The following is a 20,478-nucleotide window of genomic DNA, read 5'->3' on the forward strand; positions in this document are numbered from 1 at the left end:
TATCCGCCAGACTTTCGCAGATGGAATCCTGGTCTTTCCCGGCTGGCACGTTGCCCTGGATTGACATTGAACGCCTCTATCTACCTGACCGCCAGCTCCAGTTATGCTTGTGGCTCGATCGCGGTCGGCTGCCAGGCTCCCCGCTCCTGTCCTCTATGCAGACGTCCTACTCTCTCTGGATGAAAGTCAGATTTAAGTACCAGCTGAGGGGACGTGTGTCCCAGCTGACCCCGTTGTTCTTTAACCCACTCTTCCAGGAGGGCATGGATTCCAGACGATTTCAGTGGTGGGTCGAGGCGGGCCTGTGTAGACTGGGTACCCTGGTGCGTAGGGGGCGACTCCTTACGTTTACGGAGCTGCTTGAACACTATCGCATCCCCCAGGCCGAGAGGTTTCGATACCTGCAGCTCCGACATTTTGTAAACACTCTGCTATGTGACACCGGGCTTTCGGAGCTGACCCCCTTTGAACAGAGGTTTCTTACCCGCCACAGGCTACGGGGCTCTATCTCTCTCTTCACTATGCGTACCTCGTGGCTAAGACGTACGTCTCTCCTCCGACCTATCGGACACGCTGGCATACCGCCCTTCAATGTACCTTCGAGGATGATGACTGGTGCAGAGCAGCGACTAACACACATCGCCTTACTGTCAACACAGTTATAAGGGAGCGGTCTTACAAGGTTATTGCCCACTGGTATCTCTCGCCGGTGCGGCTCTCCAAACTCTACCCCACTTCCGACGCCTACTGCTTTCGCCACTGTGGTGCTGTAGGCACCTACCTCCACGCCTGGTGGTCCTGCCCGCTTGTCCTGCCAATCTGGTCTAAGTTCTTCCGGGATCTCTCGACGGCTTTGGGCACTCCGGTGACTGCTTCCCCCCAGACGGCTCTACTGAACATGGATGTGTCGACGATGCAGTTGTCTGTCCCTGGGCGTAATACATCGGATTTGTGCCGCCATTAAGCAGGCCCTGGCCAGGAGGTGGAAGGGAGCCCCCCGACCACCGATGAAATTCAGTCCAACATTTGGCATATCATCTCTATGGAACGGATTACAGCCAAACTACATGATGAGATGCAGAAATTCTCCGATATTTGGGACCCCTGGATTGGTGCCTTCTCCCACGAGGGCACTGTCTTGCCGTTGGTGTCCCTCTGACTCACCGTTGGGTTGGAGGTCTCTTCTGTTGGGAATGTTTTGGTTTTTTTTGTTTTGTTTTTTTTTTCTCTCTCTTTTCTTTTTCTCTTCCTCTCCGCTCTCTCTGGGTCCTCTGTCCCCCCTTCCTTCCCCCCTCCCTGATTTGGTAGCTGCCCTCTGCTAACTATGTTGTGTTTCTGCCATTGCATCTGTTGTCTTTCGGCGCCTGTGGCGCCGCCTGACTGCTCCGCCGCACTGCACGAGCGTTTTCGGTATGCCAGAAAAAAAAGAAAATAGTGTCGACTATTGTTTATTCAGGTTTCTATCTTTATTTTTCTGCCCTGTACACGTACCTGCCGTACCGGCCATGTTTATATGTACCATCTTTTACTGCTGTACCATAGGTGCCTTTAATCTTTTTGGAGTCCTTTGCATTTTCTTATAGGCCCTGCGGGCTATTTCATGATTGGCTGTTTGTTTATGTCTCTCATACGCCATTTGTTGTATTGATGTCGACACCAATAAACATATTTAAAAAAATAAATAAACAATAATAATAATAACCATGTGTTATATTATGCCTTTTCTTTCCAAACGTATCACCTTTTCCTCCCATGTTAAATCTCTCTACTAAGAGAAAACACGCAGGTATGTGATTAGGTAAACGTAGAAAACGTTGACCTCATGATTGCAGAGTTACAGAACTGGGGATAGACAAGAAAGCCAGATCCACAACATTTGGCGCAACGGGTTAGAAAAGAAAGGAACACAGTATGAGAACCCAGCAAGTGGGTTCAGTAATTGACTCTCAGCATTTTAAGCAGGTGATCCATAGAAATCTAACAAGTATTTGTAATAACTAGGGCCTTCAAAGCATTTAAGCAAGTTAAAAAGAGTATATGAAAAGGATCCATTGTTAAGTAAAGCAATAAGGTTCCAGAAACCAACTTTTAATTCAGTTGTCAGCGGTCAAATAACTTTCTATGCTGTTGTAACTACGTCCGAGTCTGTTAGATCTTATTGATTGATCACACCAAAAATACAACAAAAGAAAAACTTACGGATTGATTTCCCAGGGTAAAGCTTCGCTTGAGGATAGCCGGGAATACTTGTTTCATCTTGCGCTCGAAGATTATCCAGGTCGTGTTTAATGATATACTGACATTCTGCCATTGAAATGAAGTCTTCATCATCTTCTATATTCCAAAACAAGAATTGTGTATTATTAATATATATTTTTTAAAATATTGTATAAACTGGACAAATATAGACAGCTGATGAAAAGACTAGAACCCTAACTGATTTCACATTTACTCCGCTTTGCTGTCCTGATTTCTGTATATACTAAAATGGAAAGATTTTGTGCACAGCATCACAGTCCTAAACACAGATGACAATAATATATAGGTTAATAAAACATACACAAATAATCATATGATAAAATAGCATCAAAAAATGTATAGACAGAAATTTCCTTCTGATTGATTTATTAATGGAAGTAAATGACAAGTATGATGTAATAATACTACATTTCTTTCATATTTATGATGTTTTTAAGTTATTTGCAAAAAATGTGATAGCCAGGACAGATCCAAAGGCTCAGGACTGAATGAGGAGTAATACTTAAAGTCCTTAATGATCATTTATCTTATGAAATATCGTGCTTCTATGTACCACAATGGAAAAAAGGGTTATATAAAATAAAAGTAATACAATACCCTATTTCTATTATAACTTGGCTGCATCCAAAAGGGTATTTTGGAAGTGAATAAAAGTTTCCATACTTTGACTGGCACAGAATTCACCATGAAATCAACAATTGAGCCCCAGGAAAACAATGTTAGGCATTTTTGACTCGTTATGCCAGTATACCATGATGTCATTTTGAAGGGTGCTGCCTTGGGCCTGACATAAGGCAAGAAACAAAACAAAAACATAACAAAGCCCATATTCAAAGCTCACCTCACAGAACGAGAAGATGCAGGATTTAAGGGAAAAGAGACCACTGCCCATTTTACATGCTCTTGTAATAAAGCGGGCTCAAAAAGGACCACTTACCAATAAAATTTTTGTATTCCTTGCGGTTGTTGTATATGAAAGGCCTCATAGATCCGTCCTCACATTCTTTTACCAGCCCAGCTGCCTCGGCTCCTATTAGGAGGCGCTTTGGAAAGGCGCCAACAACATAAATATTGTCCTCTTCTGATATGGTGAGTGATTTGATTAACAGCTGGCAACCTTAAAGAGTGCAAAGTTAAGAATTACAACAAACACTATTAAAAATACAAAAATTTCAACACACATTTTAAATGGCATTTTTCTATGAAATATGTTTAGGACATTAAACTTGAAATACAGTGCCTCGCAAAAGTATTCACCCCCCTTAGCATTTGTTCTATTGAAAAGAGTTGCTTGCATATGTGTTCACCCCCTTTGCCAAGTCCAACTGTGTGCAATCTAAGTGTCACATGATCTCAGTATAATATACACACACACATATATATATATTTTCTAAAAGACCCCAGAGCCTTCAACACCACTGAGCAAGCAGGACCGCTAAGCAAGCGGCACCATAAAGACCAAGGGTACAAAGTTGTGGAGTAGTACAGATCTGGGTTGGGTTATAAAAAAAAATATCCGTAACTTTGGACACCCCACAGAGCGGCATTAAATCCACTATTAAGAAATGGAAAGAATATGGCACCACAACAAACCTGCCAAGAGAAAGCCGCCCACCAAAACTCACCGACCAGGGAAGGAGGGCATTAATCAGAGAGGCAACAAAGTAACCAAACATAAGTCTTAAGGAGCAGCAAAGCTCCACATTGGAGATTGGAGTACCCAAAAGGGACCACTTTAAGCCGTACACCCCACAGAACTGGACTGAGAATAGTATGCCAACCGGAAAAAATTTGAAATCTGAAAAAAGAAATTAAATAAATACTATTACTATACTACTTATACTAAATAAATTAGTTTACATAAATAACAGTTACTAAAGACATATGGTACAGTATAACTCATCACTATACACTGAGCCTGACATTGATGGTGTACAGTGTTACTTCCATCACTATACACCGAGTCAGACACTGACATAAAACAGCTTGTCCATGTCACCTCCGCACCCCCCAGGGCCAGAGAAAGGCGGCAAAAGAGAGTTTCCTCGCACAGTGTGATCTCCACAGCAGTAAGCTGCGGGCACGCGTTAGGCGGCTGTCAGGCTGTATAGACATCAGCTCACCCGGCCCACTCCCGACGAGTGGCACCCGCGGTGAACACCCCCCCTTAGGTACGCTATTGGTATGACTTAAGGATTGCTGTACACTGGTGGAACCCATCCAACCTGAAAGAGCTGGAGCATTTTTGCCTTGAATGGGCAGGAATCCAGGTGGCTAGATGAGCCAAGCTTATAGAGACGAATCCCAAGAGACTTGCAACTGTAATTGCTGCAAAAGGTGGTTCTACAAAATATTGCCTTGGGGGGGTGAATAGTTACGCACGATCAAGTTTTCTGTTTTCTTTCACAATAAGAAATATTTTGCATCTTCAAAGTGGTAGGCATTTTGTGTAACTCAAATGATACAAACCTCAACAAATCCATCTTAATTCTAGGTTGTAATGCAACAAAATAGGAAAAATGCCAAGGGGGGGGGTGAATACGTTTGCAAGGCGCTGTACAAGTTAGTAATATTAGTAATTGTTAGATACACATAAATACAGAGTGTTTATAGTCCAGCTGGCTCTGGACCTGGTGTTAGGAGCCCGAATATTCATAGGGCTTTAGCCCAACCTGTAGCCATTACAAGCTTGTTTTAACAAGGTGTACGTCAAGACAAGTTGGAGCTGCAAGGATGCCAGCAACACCCTGAGCAGGTAGAGCATTTGACTAAGCGTTAGGGATCGCAATAGCTGTCCAACCAGCTAGACAGAAAAGAAAGGCATTACAAACAAGTTAGGATTTTCTTTTTACTACACATTTAAATAAACTATTACAATTTTATTCCAGTATCCAGTCTTTCTTTGCATTGCAATTTATATATATACACACACACACACACACTTTATGTATATTAATCCCTTTCTCCCTTCTTAACTTTTTTCATCTCCCTATAACTCACCGTTTTCTGAATAAACGGTGATGTAAATGTGTGATGTCACAGCTGCCATTACCCATGACATGTATTGATAATGTATATAATAATAATTCCCCAGAGAGGAGTACCAGATCACACTCTCGTTTGTGTACAACCTTACTGCCCCAAGTTTATTTCTTGTATTATTTTTATGAATTGTAACAAATTCCATTTTGTCGAGACTTTCCTCATGTAAACGACTGAAACAACTTAAACGCCAGCTCAGACCACATGCAAATGAGTTATATGATGGGTAAGAGGATCCCACACGGGTGCTCAAGCTCAAGTAGAGCATCCACTCCAACCATGAAACTGTTGACTGTTTTGAGCTAATAATAATTTCTTTATTTGAATCTTCAATATAAAAAAAAAAAAAAACATACCAGCCAACAGAAAATACAGTCATGCTTAACCATGACAACGGGCGAGTCTGCTGCCATATACGAGTCAGATGAACCAGACAAACCACTGAAAATATGTGACTAAAAGGCTTCTCGCTAATTAATGGGGGGAAAAAATAAGGTTTTAAGGGGATCTCATATTATGTTATTAGTATTTGTACCAGGCTAAAAAAAAATCAAAATATTGTGCTTTTTAGTTTTTGTTTAATATAATGTTTTTGGGCAGCTGCATGCTAGCCATCTGTATGTGTTCCAGCCCTGTTATCTTGGCCCAATCTACTACACAAATACCCCGACTCCTTATCACGCAGCTGAATCACCCCAGTGTGGTGGCACATCAATGTACTTTTTAAACTCGCAAAGCAAATTTTACTATATAAATATTTCACTAGGTGCCATTATGAGATGGAGAACAACTGCCACCATGAGATGTCTGCATTAATCATTACAGCACATAAAACTGCTATAACAACTTTGATTTTCATTTGTGTAGACTTTTTTAATGAAAAATTTTAACATAAGTGTTCTGAAACTCATGAGGCACTCATCCAGATTCCCCTGGAAGTTATAAAACAGTTAGGAAATGTTTAAGATACAATGAAATGGTACAGTTAGAGTTAAGATGCATGTTGGAATTTGCTATGTTCTAAGCACATGGGAAAGTTAACATAAATACCAATATGGTTTTTACATAAAAATGCTAAGCACAACATATACAATATTAAACTCCAAAAGATTAATGTAAAGTCTTTATACATGTATATACCCATATATACATTTAACGTATTTTGGGGATTACTGTGGCATAATAACTTCCGCACTGATGGTTACCATATTTGCTTGAATGCGAGACAAGGCTTTTTTCAGATAGAGGTCGGACTATAAGACTAAGATCCAGATCCTCCACAGCGCTGCAGGGGACCTGGATCCTCCTCTCTGGCAGCCTATGGATGTCTACGCAATGCGCGCAGACAGCCTCTGCTGCTGCCCAGACCTTCCGCTGGTGCTTCTAAGACGGAGCACCGGCGTGACATGACCTTCCGGCGCTCCATCATAGAAGCCCCCGCGCAAGTGCCAGCAGAGGCTGTCTACATGCATCGCGCAGACATCCACTGGCTGGCCCTACTAGACACCAGGGAGTCTGAAGAATGGAGGGCAACTCTGGGGACACATTGGTAAGTCAGGGGGGGGCAGAGTGGCAAGCCTGGGGGCAGAAGTGCATAACCAGGGGCACATTGGCAAATAAAAGGAAATAAAAACAAGAAATGTATTTTTATCAATCATAGTTTTTATTAAATATGAAAAAACTGTTTACATGTGAATTAATATTTACTAGTAAAACTTTTTTTCCTATAGGGTAGTCTTATATTCAGGCGTTTTCTTTTTTTCCTAAATGAATATTCAAATTTTGGGGGGGGTCGTCTTATAATCAAGCAAATACCGTACTTATCAACTTGCCTGCTGTAATGTCACTAAAAACATATTAGAAAACTGCAGTATGGGGTCAGGTACCAGGAATCACCCATCCAAACAGCCTAAATAACAAAAAACAACTTAAATAACAAATACTATCAATTCTCACTGGAAAGGGGTTTACACAAGGAATAGCATACAGGCTGAAAGAGAGTGGGGGTTATTAAAACAGTGGAATGCAATGAAACAGTAGATGTAATTTAGACCCTGAGTAGAATCAAAATCACATAATGTGGTAGGCATGCTGGGCCAGCGGGTTCTTATCAAGTTCTAAGTTTACCTCCATCTTTCTTCTTGTCCATAATTTTCTTGACAAGCCATTCTCTGGTCTCTGCTTTGGCATCTTTTGCAAGTTCTATCACTACCAAAGGTTTGAATTCAAGTTCTGGCCGGTCTTGCTTTGATATCCCTCTTTTCATCTTGGGATGTTCTATAGAGTAAAGAAAATTATTAAATAAAGGGCTTTCCACAGTTGTTTACAAATCCTTAGGGAAAATAAACCAGTAATTAAATATTAAAAAAGATGTTGTTGAATTGTGTCAAGTAGGCTACAATGCAGAATATACATAAATTATAATAATAAAATAGAGGTGCGCTGTAAATAATTCTAAACTCAGTTACTTGCCTATCATTAGACACTGATGGAGATCACTCTCCTTTCCAGGAAGCCAAGAACTAAAGTCACATTTCAAAATTCCGAACTGTGTAACCTCATAATTCTCAAGCTACCCGTGTATTTTAAATAAATTAGGAAAGCACCAACAACTTTGGCACAATTGTAAAACCTTGTTAATTTATACAGTATGTATTATGCTTATGGTGAGCACACAAGTGATAAAAGCCACCTAAAGGACAGCAGGCAAAATAAAACATGCTGATGTCAACACGGGCAAGTCTAAAAAAAAAATGCAAACTTCGAACGTATTTTAAGGCCTTTTTAAGACTGCTACCTTATACAATATTTTAAGCACAGCACAGGATTGGAAGTGTATGGGCCAGAGTTCCACATTCATACAGCTGTCAGAAATGTTTCTATTCTGTACTAATATAACAATGGATAAGAAATCAAAAAGTATTATAGTAAAAGTACATATAATTCTCGTTTCCTTCCAGGTTATCACTTTATGGAATCAACCAAGTCTTCTCCACTCAAGACATGGTCTTCGACATGTCAATCATAACAAGCTTTCCTTCTTCTACAAGTTGCAGACATTCAACTCTTTTCAAAGACAGCTTTTAAATAAACCATAAGGTGAAACACAGTAATTCACACAATTGGTTCTGTTCTTCTTCCTTCTACTTTACATACACATGTGAAATTCCCACGCACATACCACCCAAGAAGAGAGATCACTTACTGGCAGAGGAGAGAGCTATACACCGAGGACAATATCTACTCAAGATGCCAAGTTGGAGATGGAGACCTGAAACCTGTAGAAGAAAAACAAAAACTTGTCACAATTGACGACTGTGTCTTAAGCAAAGACATGTTTAATCAGTTATTTTTATTTACTGATTTATATGTCATATTCGGCAATGCTGTACAATCAGCGAAAACGTAGGACATCACATAACAGTTTGGCTTAAAGGAAACAAAGGTTAAGGAGGGCCCTGCTCAGATGTTCTTACAATGTAGAAGTACATCGAGGTGAACCAGCCATAGAAATGAACACCTGAATAAAGCAATGTGAAATATGTTTTAGCGTGGAAATTCTTGTGGGGTGAGTGGGATTGACGTCAACATCACTCTTTGATGTTGCCACTTATTCTTCTGTTTTTTTTCTTGCTATGATTATACTGCTGTCCTCAAAGGTCACCTGCGAATTTAAGAAAAGGACTCGATAGGTCTTCTTTCCTGCATTTAGTTTATTAGTTGAAGGAAAAAGTGTATTATTATTATATTAATATTAATTTAATTTTTTCACTTATTTGCTGGGATCGGCAGTAAAATAACCTGACATTAACAGCTCTAAATGATTCTTGTGTGTGGAATGTCATAGTTTACATTACCATAAATCCGATGAATCCGAGAAATGTAATATAAAACACAAGCTTGCACAGTTAATGCATACATTGCTACGTATGTAAAGAGATTTGGAAAGACATCTTTTTTAATTTAATTTAATTTATTTTACTCATTACCTGGCTCATTGATCCAAAATATTAAAAATGACTTTATGGATATGGAAATTATATGGACCAGAGTGTACAATAATAAATGAAGGATAACATTGGAATAGATAGATAGATAGATGATAGATAGATAGATGATAGATAGATAGATAGATAGATAGATAGATAGATAGATAGATAGATAGAACCAAGCACATGTGATATGGTTATTTTGGGTAGTAAACATTGACAAGAATTAGGTACATATAAGGAAATTCGGTGACTGCTATAGGAAGTTGGCCAATAAGGAAATGAGTTTCAAAAGTCTCACCCTTCATTTTAGGTGTTTACCCCCAAAGCCTATGAGCCAACTCTTTCTATCTCCATACTATGTGTCAGCTTGTCACACACCTGCTACCTGGTGAGACGCACACGGGTTCCCCCAGCTGTCTTTGTAATGCTGGCTTCCCTTTTTCCGGGGCAGCACAACTCACCGGCAGGTAGAGGGCGCGCTCCCGCGACCCAAGAGACAGTGATCACTCTGCGCGAAGACACTGACACTTCATTGCGTGGCGCAGCCCCGCCCGGATCACAGAGTCCTAAGCCTAGAGACTTACGCCTGAACTTTTTCCGTAGAATGTCTCCAGTGCACTTGATTGGTCTGTCCATTTACACAGGGGATGCGCTTTGCATTAAGGTATACGTGATTGGTTACCTCATGTTGTAAACCATTGCTTTGTCTCTAATGCTTAGAACTCAACGGTCGCAGCTTTTAATTGGAAGCTTCTGGATAGACGCGAAACTTGATAAGCTCGCCCAAGTTGTAAACAGTAGAGCATACGTGACCAAACTAAACTGTCGCCAGCGGTAAGACTACAACGGCTGCTCATCTGTCAAATGTGTAGCAACCAACTGCGGTAAAGGGAATGTCTGCCCTTAACGCTGGCCCCGCTTTTTATGTTTTTTTGAGGAGATGTTTGAAATTTTGTAATGAATTTTATTCTTAATTAGCTTAATTTCTCTGCTAGTCTGTCTATGGCCTATCAATGCGCTTATATAACGCATGTTTCTATGCCTTTAACCCCTTTGTGACATGGGGTTTTATTCCCTTAAGTGACAGGAGCTTGTTTTTTTTTTATATCTTTGTTGACAAATTATTTCACTTTAACGTTCAGGTTTAACGTATCTATACAAAATATATATTATCGATTTTTCATGGTGGGGCTTTCAACTTCTGTTTCTTTTTTTGTATAGTCTGTCATTTATTATGAATTAAATTTCACTTAGGGTTTCCTCCACAAATTGGGTCCCACCGATAAAAAAGCCAGATTTATGTTCAACGATTGTAAGCTTGCAGGCAGGGTCCTTTCCACCTAATGTATCGGTTTGTCTTAGTCTGTCAATTCTAGTCTTGTCATCCCCATTGAATCTATGTGTTGTAAGAAGTGCTGCGTAAATTTTTGGTGCTATAGTCGGAAGTTCCAACTTCACACCAAGTTAGAGTAAGCTGCAGCCAGCACCAGGTATGTTTGACTATGTGTGTGACTGTGTTTGTCAGTTTGTCACAGTGTTTGTGTGACTGTGTTTGTCTATTTGTTTAACTGCAGGGGCGTAACTAGAAGCCTCAGGGCCCCCATGCGAGAATCTGTTAAGGGCCCCCAACCCCCCACCAAAAAAACATGATTTTTACACAACAACTTTTTTCAACAAATTACATATTGAATCATATCTGTCAACTCTTTCAACTTACTTTATCTTCAACAATGCAGCATTCAGGATAGGAAAAAGTGACACATCTTATCTACCGTATTGGCTCTAGCGCCCGGGCAGGCAGCGGGGTTAGGATACAGATCCCCCCGCAGCGGTGCAGGGGACCTGCATCCTACTCCCCGATACGCTCAGACAGCCTCCCCTGCCAGCACTTCCCACGGGGGGGGTGCCGGCACGGGAGGTTGTCTAAGCGCATCGTGCGGTTGTCTAACCGCACGATGCGTTTTACCTCTGGCCCCCCGCCTGACTTACCGGAGCAGACTCCCGGGTGTCTTGCGGGGCCGGCGGGGGACATCTACGCAATACGCGTTGTATACGCATATTGCGTAGATGTCCCCCGCCGGCCTCGCAAGACACCCGGGAGTCAGCTCCGGTAAGTCAGTCGGGGGGCAGAGGAGGACAGTGGCAGCATATCTCGGGGAGGGAGGAGGACAGTGGCAGCATATCTCGGGGGGGGGGGGGACGGACAGTGGTAGCATATCTCGGGGAGGGAGGACAGTGACAGCATATCCCGGGGGGGGGGGGGGACAGAGTGGCAGCATGTTTTTTTGGTGCTTCTTTAAAAAAGCACCAAACTTTTAGGGTGCGGCCTATATACGGGGGCGGCCTATATCCGAGCCAATACGGTATTTTTGGTTCCCCTCTATGATGATGATGATTAGGCTCTTCCTTGGTCCTAACAGGGAGGGAAGAAAGGAGTTACATATATTTTTGGTTGGTGTGGCACCAGAAGAAGAAGCTTAAAGCATGACACTTCAGACTTTTAATTTAAATCACATGTCCTCTCACAAGAAGCAACCAACCCAATTGTCATGATTAACTCATATAACGGAGTGGATGCATGGAAGGGTAACCCAGCAGAGGTGGTTAGTTTCTTTGTTTAAGCATTCAATGAGTTAGTCTGAGGTTGGTTTAATTGTGTTTCTTTGTGCATGCCCTCTGTATCTGTTCTGGATAGAGGTGTCATCTTCCCAAAGGACCCCTGTGGCGATTCATGGCCTAACAGATAAGGACCCTGAGTTATAGGAATTCCATTCCTATCTTAAGTGGAGGGGTTTCCATCACCTTTACCCCACCATAACTTATTGGCACATCAAAGAGGGGAACCAATTCTTGGGGAAGGTGTCATATAATCGGTCATGTGGTCAGAGGGGCGTTTTCTTGAAACAGAGTCTGATTTAGGGAGAATGCAGCAACCGAAAAGCAGAAATCCATGATATTCTGTGATCATCATCATAAGAAACCATCTGGACTTAAGGAGTTCCCACAGGCCTACTTATTGGAGAAACTCGTGAGTGAGGGTCCCGTGTTTAAGTCCATTTTGTTTGCTGTTTTATTTTTCTTTTGTATGTCTTGTTTTTTATAATTCTGGCACTGTGTAATCTTTGTCTTTTTGTTATTAAAATATTCATAATCCAAGTCTGTCTTTGGGCTCTAGTATTGATATCCACAAACCCTAAGAGAGGATAACACGTTACCGTATTGTTATTAAGTCCTACGGGATATATATATATATATATATATATATATATATATATATATGTTGGTTGCCCGGGGTGGGTTAATATATATATATATATATATATATATATATATATATATATATATATATATATATATATATATATATATATATATATATATATATATATAGAGAGAGAGAGAGAGATAAAGGTTCTAATTCGGATTTCTCACGAATCCGGTATCAAAGTCGTGAGTGGTGGCAGACTACCTGGGGGGATACAGGCAGGATTTGGGGGTTAATTTGGTATAATTTATGCCTTGTTAAGGGGTCAAGTTAGTAAATACAGAGGCCTGGTGCTATTAACACAGTCACGGCTTGGCAAGTAGTCCTGACCGTGACAAACTTGGTGGCAGCTAGGTGGGATATCTAGAGTTTTTTAGTGCTATATGTATTGCCCGGTTTGGTGATTTTAGTACTAGAAGAAATTACATGGATTTTGTGTAATTTCCCATTATGGAGGCATATCGATGACAGCCAAAAGAATCTCTGGAGCTGGTTTGTCAAGAAAGGAATATACAAATTTTTGGCAAAAGCAAAGAGCAGCTGATTTTGGATCTCCTGGAACATGATAAACTCTGTGCAGAGCAGGCCATTGGAGCAGATGTGATTTTGGAAGAGCCTGTGGATCAAGGATGTTTTCCTGATAAAGTTAACGCCTTGAGTGCAATGGACTCTGAGTTACAAGTGGTACTAAAACATCTGGGGAGCGTGGATCCTCAGCTAAAGCTCAACCTGATTCTGCAGTACAAGGAAAGAGAGAGGGAGGCTGCTGAGAGAGAGAGAGAGAGGGAGGCTGCGGAAAGAGAGAGAGGGAGGCTGCTGAGAGAGCTGCGGAGCGGGCAGCTGCTGAACGAGAAGCTGAGCGGAGGTATCAGCTGGAACTTCTACGGTTAAAGCAATATAGTCAGTCTCCCCAAAGCATTGTTAATGGGATGGATATGCTAACCGACCTCGCCTGGAACACTTTCCAATGCTGGAAAAGGACACTGACTTGGATGTGTTTTTGAGAGGATTTGAGAAAGTGTGCCGGCAGTACCAGCTGCCCAAGGAAGAGTGGGGAAAGTATTTACACCACGTCTGAAGGGGAAGGCCCTGGATGTGTTTGCTTCCTTACCAATGGAAGTTGACCAGGACTATGAGGCCATAAAATCTGCCTTGTTAAAAAGTTTTAACCTCACCCCTGAATTCTACAGGAAAAAGTTTTGAGAGATGCAGCAAGCTACATCGGACAGTTGTACCGAATATGCGGGACAGCTTCGGACTGTTTTCCGGCAATGGACTGGAGGCCTACAAGTTACTACATATGAGGCCCTGGAGGATCTGATTATTTTGGAGCAGTTCCTGAGGACACGAAGTCCGGAGGCCCGAGAGTGGATTCTGGACAGAAAACCTAAGACCACGGCAGAGGCTGCAGATCTGGCTAACGATTATGCCAACAAAAGGACTCCAACAACCAAGCGGGTACAAGCATCACAAGGACCATATACTTGGAAAGGAGCAGCCTACCAGCCACCAACTCCTAAACCAGCAGGGAGATTATCACCAACACCTTTCCTAGCCAACAGAGCAGGGGCCACATCGGGCCAGGGGGATACCCGCCGGTGTTATCGGTGTAACCAGATTGGGCACCTGAGTGTCACCTGCCCTTCTAAGAGACCATCTCCACCGACAAATGGAAGTGCAGCAGGGGGAGCTGCACCTGTTTTATTTGTGGCTAGACCAAAGGAGGCTCAAGGAGACTATTTGCAATGTGTAGCAGTTGGGGAACACCCAGCTGTCTTGTTTGTTTCCAGGGTTCAGGGGAATGAAGAGGAGAACCTACAAAGAGTAACTGTAGGTGGCCGTGTGACTATGGGACTCAGGGATACGGGGGCTGCTTGCACTCTGGTGCGGCCTGAGATGGTAAAATTTGAGGATCTTATCCCTGGGAAGACCATGTCCATCCATGGAATTGGCGGGGTGTGTTACAGGGTCACCGTACCCAAGGCTGGGTACCCCTGTTTGAGGGCTGAGGAATCACCAGTCAGTCCCTCATACGGATAGCACTCAGCTATCCACGGATCATCCAGACCACCATTCGTAGTAAACCAAGAAGAACTCTTTTATTTACAAACACACAGAACTTATATACCATCTCAATGCAATGTGTACCGAACCCAACCCCCAATCCCATCAGCCACATCCCATCACAAATCCCATCAGTATACAGGGGATGTATCAAGTGAGGGGATTACAGAATACAATGGGTTCCCCCACCTGTGTTATCCCCCCTGTAGTGCGGGTGCCGTCTGGGCAGACAGGGCTGTGTTGGCTGATTAAGAGCCCCAGCCAGATTATAGGATCGTCTCTTTGAAGGCTGGGGCTGAATCCACATCAGTCTCTGGGCCGGTTACACAATAAACACAATATAATATATTACCGGGTCACAGTATACAGAACCGGACACAAAAGTGCTCCGTGACCCGGCTAAACTTCATATGACATATGAGCCAGCTAGCCTGGCCCTGTCACAGATCTCCCCCTTGACCAACGGTCCGGCAGACCAGGCAGATCCACACGGGTCTGCTGCAGGCTGTCCGAGTGGACAAAGTTCAAAGGTGCAGCCCAAAAGGATAGTCAGTAGTCCTCTGTGAATTGGAGGACGGTCCCAGCTCAGCCGGGGGCACATGGCTATCCCCCTCACCGGGGTAACAGGGGCACGTGGAGACTCTTGCTCCCTAGTCTTGGGAACTGAGTCTGGGGCAGCTGCCAGGCCAGGGTGGTTGCATGGAAGGAAAACCCTGCTGATCGGGCCAGGGGCACTCGGGGAACCAGGGAAACACGTAGAGGTAGTAAGCAAGGCCTCTACCGGGACACTGGAGTGACCTAGGGGACACTCTGGGACAGGAACAGGTGCCCTTACAGGGTTATTGGGCGAGCTAAGCAGCTCTGCGGGGTACTCAGGGGACCCAGGGGAATACTCCGGGGCAGGGACAGGTGCCAATACTGGACCACCGGGAGGGTTAAGCAGACCCTCGATCTTCCTCTCTGGGACAGGTGCCTCTGCCTGGGCACGGGGAGAGTCAGAGGAACACTCTGGGACAGTGACCTGGGCTTCTAGGAGGACACTTGGGGAACCAGGGATCACTTCGGAGAACACAGGGATAGGAACCAGGGCCTGCGCCAGGCTACTGAGAGGACCCAGGGAACTCGGCAGCCCCTCTGGCGTCCTCGCTAGGTTAGGGAACGGTGCCTCTACTGGGTCACCGGGGACTTCATAGGGAACATCTGGGGCAGTGACCCGGGCTTCTTCCAGGACACTCAGGAAATCAGGGGGACAGTCTGGGGCACTGGCTTCTACGGGCATAGCTAGGGGTTTGGTGAGGGGGATTGTGCCACTTACTCGGGAGGTGGGGACAGTCATCTCTTCTGCCGGGGTAGAGCAGCCAGGGTTGTTGGTGAGGACTTGGGTCGGAGCTTTTGGCTTCCTCCTCCGCTTCTTCTTGCTGGCGAGGACCTCGGTTCTTCTCGCCAGGGCAGGGGCCGCGGAGTAGGTGAAGAGGACCTCGGTCCCACTCCTGCAAGTTGTAGTATCATGCTCCCAGTCTCCTTGTAACTCCTGAAGCTCCACTCTCCGCAGCAATTCTTTATAGTCCCTCTCGAGCTGCCATTCCTCTTGGACCAGGCAATCCATAACAGCCTCCAGCTCGGGGGGAATAGCATAAACCAGGACTTCTGCACGGTTGTCCCAGATTGTATCCCTGCGGTACTGGCAGGGGCTTCCGAAGGACGAGTCAAATTGGAAGGCATCATATATCAGTCCTGGGTCGACGGGGCAATACAGCATTAGAGGGTCGCTGTGGTCTTCACCTGCTAACTGCTGGGAGAATCCCTGGTAGCGGCTCTGGAGGTCGAGCTCTGCATATATGAGACCTCTCTATTCTTCTTCCCACTCCGGCAACGGGTTCTCCCCCAGGAGTGGAACTCGTAGATCCCACATTGTCCAGTACTGTGCCCAGTATGATTCGAAGTGGGGATGGGAGAAATCATCCCTCCAGTCTGCGGGCGCAGACTCTAACTGCCATTGCTGGTGTTCCAGCTCACACACCTCGGCTGTAACCCGGTCTGTCTCACCCTCTGGTTCTCGGAAGGGTTGGATATCCTGGTATGATATTTTGGTGTTCTGTTCCCCTAGTCTGGGAGATACAGACCCACTCTGGCTCAGTTCCTGGTGACACATTTTAATCACCGCCGTCACTTGCTCCGATGTAGCCCCTCCTGGGTACAGGGATAAGTGCCATAGAATGTTCTTTTGTAGAGCACTCAGTCCGAGGCTCTCCTCTGGGGCATCCTGGTGCCGGTCCATCTCTCTGCAGTCCGCAATCAGAGTAGCCTTTCCTTTGCTACAAACCTCCAGGAGCTCTCTTGGTGTCTCTCGTCTGCAATCCCAGTTGGTGGTTTGGATTTCACCCAAGTCGTGGGATTCTTCCCACCGCTGCCAACCAATGTTACAGGGTCACCGTACCCAAGGCTGGGTACCCCTGTTTGAGGGCTGAGGAATCACCAGTCATTCCCTCATACGGATAGCACTCAGCTATCCACGGATCATCCAGACCACCATTCGTAGTAAACCAAGAAGAACTCTTTTATTTACAAACACACAGAACTTATATACCATCTCAATGCAATGTGTACCGAACCCAACCCCCAATCCCATCAGCCACATCCCATCACAAATCCCATCAGTATACAGGGGATGTATCAGGTGAGGGGATTACAGAATACAATGGGTTCCCCCACCTGTGTTATCCCCCCTGTAGTGCGGGTGCCGTCTGGGCAGACAGGGCTGTGTTGGCTGATTAAGAGCCCCAGCCAGATTATAGGATCGTCTCTTTGAAGGCTGGGGCTGAATCCACATCAGTCTCTGGGCCGGTTACACAATAAACACAATATAATATATTACCGGGTCACAGTATACAGAACCGGACACAAAAGTGCTCCGTGACCCGGCTAAACTTCATATGACATATGAGCCAGCTAGCCTGGCCCTGTCACAGGGTGCGCCCTGCAGTGCCAGTGGCACGTGTGTACCTTGATTGGGGTGTGGACAAGGGTTTGCGGGAGGTGGGGATATCCGAGGATATTCCTGTTAATGTTTTGCTGCGCAATGATCTGGGTCGACTTGTTTGCCAGTATGCACCAGTTGAGGAAACCTGGAGGGCTGGTAGAGGGCCCTGTCCAACCGAAGGTACTGTCTGAAACTTTGGGAGTAGTGGGTAGCTGGGAGGGAGCCCGGAAGGTAGCGGTATGCCTGTCTGAACCAGCACCCAGGATCCTGTCTCCTAAAGAGATGAAGGGGGATGTGCACCAAGGGACCAGACCTAGCGAGCAAGCTCTAGGGGAAAAGTATGGTTTGACCTTTGGAGGGGCAGAGTTTCAGGAACAGGGAGTCTGTAGTGGCTCTTCTGGTTCAATGCCCCCTGATACTGAAAAGCATAGTGTGACTATGGGTGATCAGGTAGCCAAGCTACAGGGATACAGGCAGGATTTGGGGGTTAATTTGGTATAACTTATGCCTTGTTAAGGGGTCAAGTTAGTAAATCCAGAGGCCTGGTGCTATTAACCCCTTCATGCCCACACCCTCCACACAGTCACGGCTTGGCAAGTAGTCCTGACCGTGATACCAATGTATCTTGGAAAATGAGGGTGAAATAGGGGGAGGCTTCCTTAAGCTGTGTGTTTGAGCAGAAGCAGCAAAGTGTCAGGGTAGAAATATAAGTCAACCTCTCACTTCTACCTAATGTGTAGGCTGGGTTTGTTGTAGGTGGGCCTGATGGAGTGGGGTCTTATGGGTGAGGCAGTAGGGGCTCCTTCATAGTGGCTTGCAGAGCTGCACTTCTGATATAACATATGTTAGGTGTTTCCAGTGCTAGATACAATTATGATTTTAGCTTAGATTTGATGTTTTTTTCTTAGGTGCATTGACGGGCCTTAGCTATAAAATGTCTTCCCTGTAGAAGCCACTTCTCTTTTAGACAAGTAGGTGGCACACTTGTACATTGTTTTCTTATTTTAGTTTTATTTTAAGTCTTGTTATTTAAGGTCTTGGACACTGAGTATTCTTTATCATTCATGTCCAGTTTTTTCCATGTTTAGACAGACTCTCAAAGAAGCAGATATCAGACATGGCTATACTTGACATGGCTTAACATTTATATAAAACGTTGTCTATTTGTTACAGTGTACTTAGATGTTATTTAAAATTAAATCACCGGTAGAAGCCATCCATGTAGAGAGATGTTATTTTCCTGTTTCTTTCTCCCAGTATGGGGATCTCTCTTACATCAGGTCTCCATCTGATGCAGTCAATAAAGAACTCCATTCAACAGACGAAAAAAAAGAGAAAATCATGGGCAGTGCATAATGAAAAGTCCAGGGTGCGAATGGTGTGCTTACTAGCCTGTAAATGTAAGAAAATGTACCCCCACAAAAATCACTAGGGGCTGCATAGCATCCCTCAGGCATCATAACATTCAACATCTTGATCTTAGCCTAAATACCAAGAACAAATTAATCTGTTGCATAAATTTCTTAGCAGACGCCATCAGACATAATCTTGAGGTAAGGGGGATCACTACGACAGGTGGAATAAGCAGAAATAAAGACCTCTCTCTACATGGGAGACGTGACAGTCTTCTGTGAAGATTACCAACCAGTCTCTGCACTTATGCAGATGTGTGAGGACTTTGGCCAGGCTTGAGACACAAAGTCTGGTTTGCCGTAGACGGCACAGCCCTGAAGATCTAGGAGGGAAGATTCAATAAAGTCAAAAAGCTGATTGGACTACAGAGCCTCAGAGACCTAGCTGCAGCACGTGGCTCATGTTTGGCCCCCATTGGCTGCAGTCAGTTGAGTCATCATCAGGACAGTTCTCTGCTTCATCTGGGGCTCCAAAATTGACAGAGTAAATGTACAGTAATGTAGAAGGACCCTTTTAAGGGCGGCCTCCTTTGTCTGCATAGGATACTAAGAAACAATGTAAATGGCTTTGCAGGGAACTTCATGTCCTACTTTTACCTGCTCCCCTCTGGAGGAGTCTGAAATGGTACAAGTGGGACAACTCCATCTTTTACAACTGAAATACACCCTGGTTTTATGCGAATGTTATCAGGTTTGTGAAGAAAAACCAACTGGAGGGCGTGAAACCGGACTTCTAGTCACTTAGGGTAAGCACATCAGCAGGGGAGGGCTGGCAGCCTAAGGCCTGGGGGGCAAGTCTAGTCAACTGGCCCGTTGCACCATCAAAGCGGCTGCGAGCGACATTGAAAGCGGCCGTCGTGCGGCAGTCACTCCACCAGCGCCTAATGAAATTAAAGTGGCCGGCGTGGGAAGAGGAGCTGAGGCATGGCCATTGGGTCTGACAGCCGCATGATGCAGGGGGGTACCGAGAGTATTTGGCACCTGTGGCAGACCCTGTATGTGGCACCCCCCCCACACACACACACACTTTAAAACTGCATAGTTTCTATGGTTAGGCAAACATTGACAGGGGTACAGCATATTTGTTATCATTATATGCTTAGGGATTATGCGGTACCACCGTCAATGTGTGCCTATACATTGAGCCAGACACTGACAACCCCTATCACTATATACTAAGCCAAACATTGATGTGGTGTAGGCTTACCACTTTAGTGACTGGCATAGTATATAGTAGGGATGCACCGAAATGAAAATTCTGGACTGAAACTAAAAATTCAGCATTCACTTGGCCAAAACTGAAAAAAAAAACAAAAAAAAACTTTAAAATACTTTATTAAAAGTAACACCAAAATTAGACAAAAAAATCAACAACAATATTAACATATATATACACACAAACACACATATATATAACAACAATCACAATCCTATCATGCCCAGGTTCTAGCATGTGCTGGCTGA

General features: G+C 44.3%; 1 protein-coding gene across 1 annotated transcript in view; it reads right to left on the bottom strand.

Annotated features, from left to right (window-relative positions):
- Positions 1 to 9,929, bottom strand: part of LOC149300735 (anoctamin-10-like) — a 95,709-nt gene extending 85,780 nt beyond the window's left edge. Inside the window, exons 1-4 of the mRNA XM_089484784.1 lie at positions 9,755 to 9,929; positions 7,429 to 7,578; positions 3,197 to 3,376; positions 2,200 to 2,334 (exon numbers count right to left, since the gene is read on the bottom strand). Coding sequence (XP_089340910.1) covers positions 2,200 to 2,334; positions 3,197 to 3,376; positions 7,429 to 7,578; positions 9,755 to 9,929 — 640 coding nt within the window. The remainder of the gene's footprint in view (positions 1 to 2,199; positions 2,335 to 3,196; positions 3,377 to 7,428; positions 7,579 to 9,754) is intronic.
- Positions 9,930 to 20,478: the final 10,549 nt, after the last annotated feature.

Source organism: Sceloporus occidentalis, unplaced genomic scaffold (assembly GCF_023333645.1).
Source record: "Sceloporus occidentalis isolate IW3139 unplaced genomic scaffold, rSceOcc1.0.p SCAF_23, whole genome shotgun sequence".
Taxonomy (NCBI): domain Eukaryota; kingdom Metazoa; phylum Chordata; class Lepidosauria; order Squamata; family Phrynosomatidae; genus Sceloporus; species Sceloporus occidentalis.